This window comes from Coffea arabica, unplaced genomic scaffold (genome assembly GCF_036785885.1).
Source record: "Coffea arabica cultivar ET-39 unplaced genomic scaffold, Coffea Arabica ET-39 HiFi ptg000200l, whole genome shotgun sequence".
Classification (NCBI taxonomy): Eukaryota; Viridiplantae; Streptophyta; class Magnoliopsida; order Gentianales; family Rubiaceae; genus Coffea; species Coffea arabica.
In genome coordinates, this window is record NW_027266262.1 from 83,259 (window position 1) to 99,087 (window position 15,829).

At 35.3% G+C, this 15,829-nt stretch overlaps 2 protein-coding genes across 2 annotated transcripts; both read right to left on the reverse strand.

Moving 5' to 3' along the window:
• Positions 1–2,643: 2,643 nt before the first annotated feature.
• Positions 2,644–8,483, reverse strand: LOC113718254 (lipid phosphate phosphatase 2-like). Its single transcript, XM_027243170.2, has 8 exons — positions 8,336–8,483; positions 7,109–7,330; positions 6,886–6,973; positions 6,668–6,777; positions 6,499–6,592; positions 4,925–5,113; positions 4,770–4,829; positions 2,644–3,086 (listed from the first exon to the last, which is right to left on the reverse strand). The coding sequence occupies exons 2-8, from the start codon at positions 7,322–7,324 to the stop codon at positions 2,878–2,880; spliced, it is 966 nt and encodes a 321-aa protein (XP_027098971.1). The 5' UTR covers positions 7,325–7,330; positions 8,336–8,483; the 3' UTR covers positions 2,644–2,877.
• A 1,136-nt stretch (positions 8,484–9,619) lies between these two features.
• On the reverse strand, positions 9,620–14,710 carry LOC113717559 (lipid phosphate phosphatase 2). The gene is made up of 9 exons (XM_027242306.2): positions 13,988–14,710; positions 13,805–13,890; positions 12,534–12,758; positions 11,943–12,030; positions 11,658–11,767; positions 11,205–11,295; positions 10,917–11,105; positions 10,739–10,798; positions 9,620–10,061 (listed from the first exon to the last, which is right to left on the reverse strand). The coding sequence occupies exons 2-9, from the start codon at positions 13,853–13,855 to the stop codon at positions 9,862–9,864; spliced, it is 1,014 nt and encodes a 337-aa protein (XP_027098107.1). The 5' UTR covers positions 13,856–13,890; positions 13,988–14,710; the 3' UTR covers positions 9,620–9,861.
• Positions 14,711–15,829: the final 1,119 nt, after the last annotated feature.

Below are 15,829 nucleotides of genomic sequence, written 5' to 3' on the forward strand. Positions count from 1 at the left end.
TATAGTTGTGATAAACCCAAGTTTGACCACCGAAAGAGATCGTGGAGAATGACTGGAAGTTAGTGTATGGTATGCTAAGTCAAATATTTGTATATTCGTGCTCTGGACGTACCTAATTATTGACTAATTCCTACTTATATTGCCTACAAATTAATTATTGTGCAAAATTTGAATTGATATCAATGAGAATGATTCACGGTTGCTGAATCAGCACTAGTCAAAATTTTGCTACTTTGACATACCCCAGACTATACTATTAATGTTGAAAGCGAAAGTATAGAACTGAAAATGTACAAAGTGGACTAATTCGTCACTCAAGATGTAGTCAAGACTTTAAATCTCCTTAACATTTTTTATTGAGTAAAAAGTTCCTTGGGCCTTCCCATAGAATAGATTCCCCCCTCCCTCGCCCCCGTAGGAATGGGAGTAAGAGTAGGCTAGACATGTGCCGTAACGACAAAAAAAAAAAACAAAGAACTGAACTTGGAAATTCTTCTGTACAAGGTATCCTTATGAGACCTTCTAAACTAATTGCACATGAAAAATATTTTATACCTGATGCATATAGCCAAAAAAAAAAAAAAAATTTTGAGAGATACACGAGAAACAAGCTGAGCAGCCTGATGCTGAATATTGTGGGACTTGATAGCCTACACAAAGAACGAAGCAAAAATGCCTCGGCATATTTCAGAATCTTTAAGCAATGAACACTTTTAAGACAAGTAAATCTTACTGTTCATGAGTGTATATCCAAAGGAGTCCTAAATAACGCTTTCTTTTTTGGATTAATCTTCTATACAATGACAGTGTATATACTTTTATCATTGGATGCATGACACATAATTCAAAGTTTGCATATATATTATGCATCCAGTCGTATGAATAGATATACTGTCAGTGTATATAAAATTTACTCGTCTTTTTGCCTTTCCTCTTCTTAGATATCTTTTGCTCAAATGTTTCATGTTTGACTTCTTTAGGAAGAATTATTTATGAGCCTTTTTTTTTATTCTACCTCCTACCAAGATGTTCATAAATCATAATTGGCTGTAAACATCATTCATTGAACAAATCAAACTCGAAACTCTCTTTTCCCAACAGGGATTTCATCATAAACCTTAAATTTGTCAAGTAGACTGATTTACTGAAGAAATTCATGCAACAAAAATGCCAGTCTCACCCTTGGTGGTGCTTGGCTGTTATATTTATTTTGTTAGGCTACCTGACAAAATACTACTCTTCTAATATATCCTCGGGCAATTCGTGCATCAACCATATATGCCACCCTTACTTTAATGCTGCTGACCAACTATTAGGCTACCCGACAAGTGCTTCTGGCCAAAGCACTGTTTTTGTCGAATAAGTCATCTTAAATCTCAATCTTCTCATGCTTTATAGTTAAAATTGCACTGCATCAAATTGTCCCATGATTTTTCTTTTCTACAGATTATGCGCCTGATCTGACAATCTGAGTGAGCCCCAATGGCAAGAAATCCTATGGTAATTACTGCTTCTAGTCATGCCTTGATATTGACTTGTGCCTTTCTAGTTTGTAGCATTGGAAAGCTTTGGTGCTTGGTTGTATACTAATTTGAATAGAACAATCACAAAAAGAGAAAGTGACCCCGTGATTGTTAGAATACATTATTGTTAGTGATTGCCCAATTGTCGCTTTAGTTTCTTTGGCAGAATATGATTTGATTGTGGAAGATTTTATCAGGCTCAATATTTATTATGTAAATTTTTCCTTCCAGAAAATAAATTTTTTAAAAAAAAGTAAAATCGCCATGTGTATTAAATTCTAAATACGAGCCCTAAAGGCCACCTAAAAATTTTTTGAAAAAATTAAAGGCAAATGATATTTGCACTCCAAAATAATTCTCTCGCATTCTACTTCCTTTCACGTAATAACATGTTAGAGTAGATTGTTAGGAAGTATTCTTAAAATGCAAATATCACTTGCCTTATTGAAAATGTTGATTTACACCTATTAAGCTTCATAATTACACTCGGAGGAGTGAACGAAAAGACTTAGAAAGAATCCGAAAGGGCAAAAGGAAGTCTAATGCAGTTAAACTAATATGAGTTATTAAATCATTGTATAAAGCGTGGAGAAAATAAAAATTATAAGAAAAAGTTAACTAGGATAGCTTATATATTATATATATAATTACAATAATACAGCGCTTGCGGAGTTAACTTGATGTTAATTTGATATTAACTTTATTCATTAATCCTTAATTATCAAGATAACTACCAATTGACATAACTATCAAAATAATTATCAATTCATTGAAAAAAAATTCATAAAAATTAATTTATTCTTAAATCGCACGTACATGAGTGTACCTTTAACACTAGTATATGTAATTGCACGTTGCTAGCTTGGAACGGTTCACAAATCGTTAACGGGCTGTTTTCGAGATGTCCCCTTTTTCTCTTTTTCACTTCCTATTTTTATTTCTTTTTTTGGTGCTGGGGGAATGACTCTTATGAGTATTGAAGTTTGAGCTGTGTATATGAAAGAGGCTTCTTTCTCCATTGAAGTACCCAAATTCAAAGGCATTGTCCCGAAGAACTCTACGACCATCTACATCATCAATTGATGTTGATATTCATCAAAAGCATCTATCATCAAACTAATTCTAAGCCAAAGCCGAGCATTGGTAATAATCACACAGCAGACAAAGTCAAACATTGCTAGTGCTCTAACGAAGAAAATAAGGAACCTGATTCATTGTATCGCTTCCAGACATATCTATCTGTATGACTGTATCTGTTGTGACTCTACACTTCTACACTCTTGGCTTTTTTTTAGTCTTTTTTTTTTTTGTTTTCAGGATCATTAGCATCTTACATCTACCATCTAACCTAAATTCAGTATCTTCTCCCCCGCTCCAAGTCATCCAGGATTGAGCTTGTAACCTGGGTAATGACTTCCGATGTTTCCACTGCTTGGTCGGGTCGACTGTATACCGTCCCACTTTCAGCTTGTCGCACGGTAAGACTGTTCATGGCATTTGATTCAGACTGACCACCGTTTCGTGACTCGGACAACATCTGGAAATATGCGTGAGGTCCCCAACCTGTAAATCCAATATGAAACGTCTTTTATGAACAAATCTCACATCATAAAAGTACTTCGGGACAACTTCCCTGCCTTCAAATCACAATATGCCTGAATGTGTATATCAGGAATGATTACTTTTGAAACACCAACAGCTAGAGTAGCAAAAGAAGACCGACGTCTACCAACAAGACGTGATGTAAACAAAAAAATGAACTTAAAGCACCAGTCTGTGCATCATCTATGCAACCAAGTGCAACCAAAATGAAGGTAATGGGAAAAACTAATAGAAAGAAAACACAGACAAGAAGAAAGACAATGACAGTGTGGCATACAATATCACAGGATTAGGTGAATAACCAAATAGAATTGGCAATTAAGCGTTTGGACCGCTCAAGAATTGTCATGAACAAGCACAGATGAGACAAGAGCCACAATCCTGGGGAATGGATTAAAACGGGCTGTGGCCTGTCGAAGAAAATAATGGCCAAAAAAAAAAAAAAGAATTTTGTCACAACATGTAAGAGATCGGAAGGATCTGATAGATAAAGCCAAGGTAGCATGTCACCACTCAGGATCCCAGCGAAGCAGAAGCATAACCGTTGCTAAATCCACAATAACAGCATACAGGGAAAGGTGGGCCAAAGTGACCGTCAAGGTGAAACATCAAAATGGGAGTCGTAACTAACTAAAACTCAATATATCGATCTAATAGGCCTCAAAGCAATCTGCCATTTTTGACAGAGGGCCTTTCATTATATGCCAAAGGACATTTGTCCAGCCAGGACCCAGAAAATGCATGAGCAGCAAAAATCCGAGATAAGCATTGTTCATGTCAATTGTCAAGTCCATGAAAATTTTGTAACACATTTTTACTTGGCCATTCTTAACTTCCAATCTGGTGTTATATATTTTGAAAATCTAGAAAAGAAAATTGAAAGGTCCAAATTCAAGTAGAAAAACTACTAGGTGACAATATCCATCTTGAAAATACAAACTTTACTGTCTGTCTTGTTTCCTTCCTCTATATTCCTAATAATCGCAAACTGAATACAACATAATTGTTAGTAGGGGTGCAAACGAATCGAGCCCCTCGCGAGCGGCTCGATTCAAGCTCGACTCGAGCTCGATCAATATCGAGCTCGAGCTCAAAACGTTAAGTTCGTTAGCTCGCGAGCTCGAGTATATATATATTTATTTTTTTTATTTTTACGCGAGCTCGAGTATATATATATTTATTTTTTTATTTTTATTTTTAATAGTAAAATTACATAAATATCCTTAATATTTTATTATTTATTAAGAAAAAAATTATTTTATTTATTTTTTATTTTTTTCGAGCTCGAGCTTGAAAATTACCAGCTCGTCGAGCTCGAGCTCGAGTTCGAGTTCAATGACATTAAGTCAAGGCTCGACTCGATAAGGCCAAAACTCGACTCGGCTCGGCTCGTTTGCAGCCCTAATTGTTAGCATCAGAGACAAATGATCTCGTGATAGCATAGATTGAGTACAAATAGGCTGACAAAAAGATGAAGAGGTTCTTCTCAATCTAGTATTTTCTTTTATTTTCTTAGATGCATGTAAGTTACAATAAGATTGAAAATGTTTCAATAACAACACATCACATACAAAGCATGAGAAAGCACAAATATCAAAGTGCCCTTTTTTATTAATGAAAGTAAGAAAGGAACATAGAGGATACCATCTATATCATATGGTGGTGGAAAAAATTGCAGGTAACAGAATGAAGCAACTGTAATTCCTGCACAGAAAATGACAGACAGAAAAAGAGATAAACATACACAGTAGTGAAAAGCACAGTAAAGAACCATGAATATAGATTGCTTTGATGTTGACCTAAAAGACCTCCAGCAAATACATCCTGCCAATGGTGCCAATAATCATCAACTCGAGAAACTCCGACTAATGCTGCAAGAAGTAATGGCAGGAAAACGATGCAGAGCTTCGCGATATGGCCCTGTCGATCAAATGCTCTAAGTTTCCCTGACAAATACAATGCCAGGAAACCAAGACCAGCAAAGGACCCTAAAATGTGAAACCAAAACCACAAAAGGTAGTTATTTAAAAAACTTCAATCCGTCACATGCCACCAATCATCCTCCACACTAATCATCCTCAATAAAGAAAAGTGTCAACATCTATGTGCCTAAAGTATCTGCTTTCTAACTGGAATACAAAATTAGACCATCAGAACTACATATTATATAGATAAATGAAATCCGGTACTTACTGCTTTACTACTTACTGGGACATTATACAGGTATATATACCAAAAACACCAGATAGACTTTCATGAATTGCACATACAGAAACTACAACATATTCCAGCCAACTCATCCTCAGAGATCCAATTGAGTCATATTAAGAGACACATAGAACCTCTAAAGAACACTGACGGTAAATGAAGATTAAGACAGTAAGCAAAGAGCAAAAATAATTAGTGTCCCCTGCTCTAAAAGTTTTGAAATCTTCCAATACAAGAAATGCACATTAAAAAAAGTACATTCTTGGTCTTTGTATGAGCATTGTCATGCTAATTTATGGATCAAATCTTCTGAAAAGAAATCAGACATCATTTGGCTGGGTTTTCCCAATATCAACAATGAAAAGCAAGTCTAAGGGACTTCTTTGCCATTTCATGAAAACTGATGATCAGCGATCATTTTTCATCTTACGATCGATAACTATTTGAGAGCATTGCATTTGTCCCAGTTAAATAACGTGACTCGTGCAGGTAGTAAAGTCTTCATTATGACCATCAGATATGTTACACCATAAAGAACGTAAAGAAGAATTATGCATTATGCCTCTTACACTTTTTTAGGCAAAAAAAAAAATGTAAAGACTTGAGGACTCATTAAATGCAGTCATAATAATCCTTTAGAAGTTAACAAAATCAAAACAATTGAAAAATGAAAATCACAAAAAAGGCCTTATACTTTATTTTTAAAACAGCAGTAACACCCAAAAATTGCTTCAAGAAATCACCTTTAGGCTACTAAAACAAGCATGCACTTTTCGGAATTATGACATACAACAGGTTGCCAAACCACAAAATATAGATCAAAATGAAGAAGTATCTACAATCTGAAGGTTGCTCAAAGGGCCAATGATTATTATGTGATAATGCAGTTTGTTTTTATGTTTTGAACTTGTTAATCGAAGAAAAAGTAAATCATGCGGACAGCCAATTGTACATTCAATGTGATAACATAGGTCACTCGATACAATTAAGTCAATGAAACATTGTTAAAGAGAGTGAACTCTAAAATCATTACAGCACCACAAGAGGAAAAACCATAAGCATACATAAACACCAACATGTTAAAATTATCAGAATCCAAGGACATGGCAAACCAGAAATTAATGATAAAGAAAACATCCATACTACATGAAATTTCAGAACGTACAAGAAGTGTGACCACTGGGGAAACTTTTGTGCCCTTCTTTAATGACACTCTTGAGTCCAGTGCATCGGACATCGCCTGTGATAGGATGAAACACCTGGAAATGTGCATATTTAGCCAATTGTAAAAAATAAGACATCAAGGTAAATAAAGACATTTCATCAGCACTTACCCCTTTTCCATCAGGGAAACATCGCCAAAAGAAATCAGGACGAGGCCGCCCAACAGCATCTTTTATGGCATCAGTTATAACTGCTGTGATCAGAACAGAAAACAAAAGACCTGGATATGCAAAAACAGTTAATCAACATTAAATTGGTTAGAGACCTGTTGATGGAATAATTACAAATGAGAAACAGAAAGGGAATACTCCAGGGACAAGAAAATTACCCAAAACACCTTGGTGCAGATCATAGACATTCTTTCTAATGAAATAAAATACAATGATCACAATAAGAGGCATTATGATTGCAATGATCTGTTCAACATGGGAAAAAGGTATAATTGAGTATTAGAAGTGCACCATATAAATGTCAAGTTGAACGAAAACCATAAAATCTATCTGGATAAAATAAGCTTTTATAGGGATCATATTCTAAACAAAGAAACATACCGGGACAGCCCAGAGAGGGATAGTATTATCTTTCAATGGGTATTTCAGATCCGTCATCATATCGGCACCAACAAAACGGTGGAATGGCTCTATCACATTTAACCCTATCTCTATTGCCACCAGCAGCAAAAGAATTAGCCAATCACGCATGTGAAACCTAGCTACTTGAGCTCCATGGGTTCGAATTGTTTGAGCACCCAACTGAATTTCTGGCATCTTTCACTAATGAACAGATATAAAATACTTATTAGTTGCAATTGAACAAAACGTAACTCTCCAAAAAGTTTGCAAGTGATAACTAAAATGTAAAACATTATGTATAAGTTTCAAATTACTACACCCTTAATAATCAACATGCACTAGGAGTTACAATCACCACTGGCTAGAATTTAAGACCTAGATGGCAGATTATCATCTAATTAAGAGCTTCAAATGACTATACATCCCCTGTCAGAGTACTCTACGCACAAAATCAAGATAACAGTCTCTGCCTAAGCAAGAACCAAGAATCTCAAGGACTTGTGCATTTTGATCAAGTAAACAACGGACAACAAACACATGGAAAAAGGGTTTTGATAACAACATACTATCCTAGGATGCCTATTCCCTATCTCACCTGAAAAAGCTACTTCCTAGCTTCTAAACCTTAATACAGCCTCGTAGTTAGACATAATGCTTTAAAAAACCACGCCTTTGCAAGCAAACCTTGACACTGCTAGTAAAATTGCATGATATTACAAACACTAACATAAGTCATAGAATTGGAAGATATAATATACGAATCCAAAAAAAAAAAAAATACTAGTTCTTTACCACTTAAATTTCAACAAAAGTAAAACTACAAATATTTCATTGCTTACTACAAATTATTACATTTTGCTCAATCAACTTATGCACGATTGTTTCTCATCATTTGCTAACTGTTTCTACACAATGAAACCACAAAAAATAAGAAAAAAAAAAGATATAAATGAGTGAGAATTTCAAGTTACTTTCGATCATTTGTATAGATTTTTATCACTAACAGGAAAAAAGAAAGTAAATAAACAGCATTTTCCTAATTCCGAATTTCAAGAGAAATGTAACAAGCATGAATTATACCAAATACATTGCACGGTATATATCTGCAAAATGCCGAACCTTTTGCTATTTCTAATGATAATTTCAAACTAATTAAAACGCAAAAAAAAAAATGAAGGTACGTAAATAATCAGAACTCGAAGTTACCTCAAAAAATGCGACAAAATGTCACCGTTTGCTTGTGCTCGAGTCAGAAAGCCAGTGCGTGACTGTGTGTGATTTTTGAAACGCTTCACTACTGAGTACTGAGTTGAGAGAGAGTGTGAGCTTTCAACTTCTTTTTTTTTTTAACTCTAATTTTTCCTTGTTTTTGGATAAGGAGAGGGTATTAATTTAGTAAAGTTAAAAACCAAAAAAAAAAAAAAAACAGAAATAATCAATTACTACTACGGAAGCTGCGGCCAGGGGGTTTCTTCAATTCTTCTCAAGTCAAAAGGCAAAGAAGAATGTCCAGCTGATGGTGACAGAAAGCGTAGGGAATTTTGATTGTTTTATACTGGAAGCAAAACAAAAAAGCATATGAATTATTATGCTGCTATGTCCCTTACTTTTTGGATAATTACATCTGTTTCTCATGTTCGTTTTCGACATTACACTAACATCCCTTTGCCTTTTTATATTTATGAAATTCTCGTTTATGGTTTTAGATAAGTCCTAATAACAACTTTTAACATAATTAATTACTTTTGTGAAAGCACAATGTTCAATCACAACAAGTGTTAATGTTGATCTTCAATTTTATCAAAAATTCTTGTTTGTTGTTTTAGATAAGTTTTGATAACAATTTTTAACATGATTAATTATTTTCATGAAAGCACGTGTTTATACCGCACGTGACTTATAAGCTTAATTGGTATTTATTAATTAATCGGGCACTGTCAATTATCGATAACTTTTTATTTCCCTTGGAAAGGCAAATAGTTATAGATTATGACTACTAAAAAATTTTCGCACCTTCAAAACCTTGACGAACTATACCTTTGAAGACAATTTCCATGCTTTCAAGCTTTCGGCTGGAACCTGAAAGTACCAAGCGACAGACAAGCCCAACAGCTGTATTTTACCCAATTAATTAATTTAATCAATCCAAATTCTCTATCTTTTAATTACTTTTTTGTTTGGATTAGTTGATAGCAGTATAAGATAATAACTTGAATGTCCTTTCTTGCATATGTGAGTTGTTAACCATGTGGGAAGGCATAGAACTAGAGGCACAGTTTCATGATACTTGGAGTTGGCATTAATTACAGGTAATACCCATCAGTCCCCACATGGAACCAGAATTCGAACAAATTATTGTTCAACAAAAGTAACAGGAGTTGATGAATGTTTGTCCTGAGACCAAGTATTGAGTTTTTGCTTACAGTGCAGAGATGGTAACACAAATCAAACAAAGAATATGATCATGTGTACAGATAATTTAGCCAAGAATGCTAAAAACCATACTGCATTTCTAGCTTTACAACAGCAGTCAAGAATTCAGGATGAACAAGTTCCAACAAGTGCATGCAGATATACAACCTAAACATTCACAAGAAGTTAAAGCTACAGAAACATACATGGAGCTGCAAAGACAGGACTTTTGAGTAAAAGTGTAGCAAGTGAACTAGCTTGCTTGTATTCAAACTAACTAGAACCCAAAAACTTGGAGAAAGGGAATTGCATATGAAGGTCTAATTTCTGCCCTGCTCCAGATCAATCGTATGTAAGTTTGGATCTTGTTCTTTAGATGGATTTTGACTTAAGCTTTGTCGATCCACAACTTGCACCTCCATGCTTTGCGTATTGAATACAGGAGGTGGAGGAGATAAGTGTGATGGATTTGTACGGGACGACTCATCCACAGCTCGGAAATATGCATAAGTTCCCCATCCTGTAATCAGCATACACCCGGGCAAACAATTAGATACCTCAAAGTGACATTCGAGGAAAATAGAGAAAATGATCTGGCAGCATTGTAGCAGAAATTCCCTAAAAGAAAGACATGTCAATCCAAGAAGCTTCTCTTTTAGATTGCAAAATAAACAAAACAATATAGTGCATTCCTTAGCGGAGGATGCAGCTGCATAAACACCTAGTGCAAGAAAGGTCAACAAAAATCTTTAGAATTTCTAAATCCTAGAGCTGTTCCATATAAAATCAGCTTGCAATTCCTAGTACGGCAAAATTTTAGAAATAGAGCGTATATTTAAGTCAGCCGTTGCTTTAAATGTTAGTTTATATAAAGCTTTGGCCATTGTGAACTCTTGCAAATGTAGCCAACACTAGAGCAAGTTAATTCTTTCTTTCTCCTAACTACTCGTGTTCGTGGAATTTCACCATCTGTAGCCAAGAAAATGTTGACTTGATCACCTTAAAGTAGCTATAAAGCCATTTTACACAATGTCTGCAGTTGAATAATTGTCCACATATTTTCTCAAACAAACAGAAACACCCTGAGTTATAGGAAGATACTATGTTATTCCTGGTGTTTATGTGAAGCAGTGTATTGCAAGTAAAAAAATCTATTTAATGCATAAAAGCAGTTGAAAGCACAAACAAACGCGTTACCTTGTAGGTGATATGGAGGTGGAAAGAACTGCAGATAGCAAAAGAATGCAACTACAAGGCCTGAAAAAGTAAATCACATAGAATCCAAGTCATTCCCACCAGTTTTTTTTTTTTGTTTTTGGGGGGGAAGCAGAAACTTATTGGCCTTTTTAATACCACAAGGCACTGGAAAACAAACCTATGAGACCTCCAGTAAACACATCTTGCCAATGGTGCCAGTAGTCATCCACACGAGAAACGGCAACAAGAGCTGCAGCAAGAAGGGGAAGAAAGACAATGCACAGTTTTGCAACATGCCCTTTACGATCAAATGCTTTAATTTTTCCTGCTAAGTACAACGACAGGAAGCCCAGACCTGCAAAAGACCCTGCAAACCATTCTACTTAAGAAGGTGCACTGCTAAGAATTTTCAAATGTCAGTCTTCCTTATTTTTCCAAATTTATATCAGGTAAATCAAGTCCTTACATGAAGTGTGGCCACTAGGGAAACTCTTATGTCCTTCCCTAATATCGCCTGGGTCACCATGGCAAATTACATTGCCCCATTTATCATATTTCTGGGGGAAAAAGTGGAAATATCAATCAAGTATCCTACTGAAATCGGATATTGAATTACAAAATTAAAATACTAAACTTCTTGGAATATCTTTTACTCTGATCATAGCACAGAAACATATTCAACAAGACTAAAGAATATTGGAAAAGAAAAGGTACTATAATAGTGAAGTTGAGAATTTACATTGATAAAAAGTTTAAACTAGCCATTCCAATGTACTATCCATTCTAGACACACATATTTGAGGTGGAATATAAGAACAGAAACTAGCAGTGCATTGCCCGTGCAAAAGTTAGATCATCATGACAAGTAATCTATTGAAGAAGCCTTTTGAGTAAATCTCATAAACAAAGATGTGATTACTTGTGCTCCGTCTGGAAAACACCGCCAGAAGAAGTCCGGTCGAGGTCGGCCTGTTGCATCTTTTATTGCATCGGTGATTACAGCAGTTATTAGAACAGCAAATAACAGCCCTGCAATTAGCCAATAAAAATGCTTTTCTTTGATGAAGAAATAGATACAGTTGGCAAAACAAAGGAGACTAACAAAGTCACAGGAAGGAAGAGAGCGTAGAACCATAGAAGTGAATAATGTTCCATCAATTTTTTAGGAAGTGAAAGAAACAAGAAAACTTGAAAACGTCATTACCGAGGATACTGTGGTGCAGATCATAAACATCTCTCCTGCGAAGATAGATGACAAGAAAAATGGCAATAGGCAGCAACACTGCATACAACTGATTTAACAAAGACAAACATTTGCATTAGTTCCACTGGCAAAGAGATGAGAAACTACTTGTCACATAAAACAAGCCTTGCTACCAATCAAAACCAAACAATTTGTTCTAGGGCTTATCTAAATGCACGAATTAGCAACATAGGCTATCTAAAATAAGATATAGTGTGGTAATGCTAATTTAGTGCAATGTACTAGCTGATTAAGGACATAAGAATCTTTTAAAAAGCAGAATTTTCAAGACTAAGAGCATCATCCAGAACTCCTGATATGCTAATACTCATTTTTACTAAGACTTCTGCAGAACTAGAAAAAAATACACTTCTTAAAAGATCGGCACATTTTGGTGAACAATTTTCCTGATATTTTAATACTTATTTTTACTAAGACTTCTGCAGAATCAGAAAAAAGTACACCTCTTAAAACATCGGCACATTTTGGTGAATAATTTCCTTATCATATTCACGTCCCATAATTAAATACGCAGGCTGATCAGATACTCACAGGAACAGCCCATATAGGGACTGTGTTTTCCTTCATGGGGTACTTAAGATCAGTCAACATATCCTGCCCGACAAAGCGATAGAACGGGTGTATGATATTTAGAACAATCTCCAATATGATGAGCAGCAACAATATAAGCCAATCATGCTTGTGGCTCTTTGCAACCGTAGCTCCATGAGACTTTATGGTATGTGTGCATCCAAGCTGAGCCTCACCTTCTCTGCCCTGTTTGATATTGTATGATCAATTAAAAGTGTATTAATAAAGAACAGCAAGTTAACAAATAAAGATGCCAGAAAGCAAAATTAGCAAATAGAGCCTACATATCTTTTTAGTTTAGAACTTTTTTTTCATCATATTTCAAGTGATAACCTCAAAGAAATTATTAAAGCTGCAATACAGCTCATACAGTTAAAGATCAGAATGCTAATGAACACAGCATTAGATCATAATCACTCCAAGGATGATGTCTAGGCAGTTGAATTAAAGCTTTCACTCCCGCATTCTTATTCTTAAGTCACGGCTTTGAGCAGCATCGAACTACAACATAAAATTCGCATAAATCCCTAAAACATGCATGAGATTCAAGGCTGTGCCAGGACAACATTAGAGAATGTTGCTCGAGTTGTGTTCCAAAGACAAGGTTATTCGTGGAAGCATATATAATTCGACAGTGAAAAAATAAACTAGCCTTCATTTGAAACTGTCCTACTAAGCGGTAACATGCCCAGCTTCAAATTACCCCGACCATTTCCACGTAAATATTCCAAAAACAAGTTCTTCTAACGAGAAACAATTTTCATCCTTCTCTGCTGACCAAATTTGCTGTTTAACTAAACTTCCTCCACTGACTAGGAGATATTCACCAAATGTAAAGTATAACCGAAGCAGCATTCCAAAATTTGATAACATACCATTCTCTTCTCTCTCTGTGAACACATTCCAAAAGTAGCACTCTAATTCTGAGTATGTACAACTCACACTGTCCTAGTAGATGATCCATAAATAGGATTAAAAATTTAAAACTTACACTTAATTCTTTTTATTAAGTAATTATTTAAATGTCTTCCGCCGGGGAAAAAGGACAACTTTTGGAATATCCACGTATTCCAAGAAGAAAGACAGGTCTATGAATATAGTCAACGCCTTATCTGCATATATATATATAAGCAAATCTCCAGAAGAAAATGCTTTGTTGGCATAATTTTGATCTCATTAGGAAAAAGAACCCAAAAAATTTTTGGAAGAGAAAAAGAGAAGGACAAACAAACCTGTAACAAACTCCCAATTGAACCAAAGGATATCACATTTCTCCAAGCCATGACGAACCCCAGAAGCCTACAGATTCTGAGAATCTCTGCAAGAATTCAGACACACACAAACGTAGAGTCAGATTGCAAATCTGCTAGCAACTTTGCTTTTAAGGTAACAGAGACTGTAAAACAAGTACTCACATGAGGAAAGAGACAAAATTCTATCCCTGAATGTTTAATGAATCAAAAACAAGAGAGCAAAAAGCTTTCAAGGATCTAAAGCGATTATAAGGCAATAAGCAAAATAGTTAGTGCTCTATTTCCTTTTGGCAGATATTTTTTTGGTGGGGCGATCAAGAAACTGTTCTAATGGGACCCAAACAGCGAACCAACAAAAATTTCTGTTTCCAACTGATAATTATGTTGAAAACTTGAAACAGTTGGAACACAACAATCTTAGTTGAGAATTGAGATAAGAATGAAAGAGAATTTAAAGGAAATGAATTTAGCGGGCTACTGGGGTAAGAGGGGAGGATACTATAAAAGCGAGAGCTTTTTGATTATCTGATAATGTCAAACTGATCTCAGCCGTTGCGTCTGTTGAAGCTGAACTCAAAATTTGCACGACGGTTTGATTTTTGATTTCGAATGAGGAGAAACTGTTTCTTTTTTTTTAATTTCTTTTATTGAGAAGACGACGTCGTGGCATGATTTGAAAAATATTAAGACATATAGATGACGAGGATCTTTGACTAGAAAAGGAAAAAAGTTCAGAATTACTACTTTTTTTGGGAAGAAAAAAAGGGAATAAAAGAGCTTGGACTTTGTATGAGAATTTGGGGCAATGCTTTCGCGGAAAGGGGGTCTGCTGAGAAACCGATGCAGGCTTTTTCTTGGAAGGATTGATGTGTGTGTGTTGAAGCTCAACTGGGGAAGGCAGATATCCGAAATCATTTATTTTGGTCTTATGAGCAATTGGATCGTTACTTACGCGGCTAAAGTAAGCATTTAATGGACATTTGGTGTAGGATGAACTAGCTACATTCACACCACTCTATTTCAAATTTATATATTGATGCATTAATGCTTTAGCTAAGTTTTTATATCACCGTGCCCACGGTGTTGGTCCAGTGGTAGCAGCGATCTCTTGGAATACAAAGATTCTGGGATCGAAACTGTTCCTGAAGCATTCTGTGATTCATTCAGGTAAATGTTGCGTCGCAGTGTTGCCCTCCGATTTGGTGTGTTAGCTCGGGTCCAAAGGGTTTGGATCGAAATATGTTCTAGATTACTAAAAAAAAGAAAAAAAAGGTTTGTATCACCCATAATGAAGGTGTGAAGCTATATAAAGTATGGATATAGAATGCAAGAATCTAAAATAATGTTTTAAATTTAAATATTGGTCAGATATTTGAGTAAAAGTAAGTACTATAAAAAGTTTGATCTTAAATAACTTTTCTTTAGTGTAAGTGAAAGATTTTAAATCTTGAACCTCTAATATACAGTCTCTCATCCCGTATCATTCAAATTCATATCTCCCCTAATCTGAACAATTTATTTCTATGTGAAGCTGCTTTTATTTTTCGTTTTTGGCTAATAACTTGAGATCTTAATGCTTGGCAAAAAAGTCAGAGAGAGTATTTTATCGAAAAAAGATTTGTTCTTGACAACTAATACATTGCGAGCGACTTATTTGACTAATAACAAGTAATGATTAAGAAAGTTGATATGATGGATTAGCTAGCAAACAAAGGCAGAAAGAAAAGGAAATAGGAATCGAGGCACTAGAATAAGCAACAAGATTAGTCATAACTCTCGATTAAACAACCCGTATGGTAAACCTGCACACCGAGTTTATTGGGCATCTTCAAATGGTCACTCTTGACATAAATGGAGCATGAAGACTTGAAGAGTCCAAGACCTGGTCTTATTTCCACACAGAAAAATGTCGTGTGGATGACTAGCTAGTTTGAGAATTTCTTGCACCGTGTTTGGCGCAGAATTATCAAGTCACAAACCAATGCAAATTTCAGTCTGAACTTC

Excerpts from the sequence above, each read along its gene's own strand:
- LOC113718254 (XM_027243170.2), bottom strand. The coding sequence starts at position 7,324 with ATGCCAGAAATTCAGTTGGGTGCTCAAACAATTCGAACCCATGGAGCT. Across the intron at positions 6,974-7,108 it reads TCCCTCTCTGGGCTGTCCCG|ATCATTGCAATCATAATGCC; the intron begins GTATGTTTCTTT and ends CATGTTGAACAG. Across the intron at positions 6,778-6,885 it reads TCTGCACCAAGGTGTTTTGG|GTCTTTTGTTTTCTGTTCTG; the intron begins GTAATTTTCTTG and ends TTGCATATCCAG.
- LOC113717559 (XM_027242306.2), bottom strand. The coding sequence starts at position 13,855 with ATGGCTTGGAGAAATGTGATATCCTTTGGTTCAATTGGGAGTTTGTTA. Across the intron at positions 12,031-12,533 it reads TCCCTATATGGGCTGTTCCT|TTGTATGCAGTGTTGCTGCC; the intron begins GTGAGTATCTGA and ends TTGTTAAATCAG. Across the intron at positions 10,062-10,738 it reads ACCTCCATATCACCTACAAG|GATGGGGAACTTATGCATAT; the intron begins GTAACGCGTTTG and ends TGCTGATTACAG.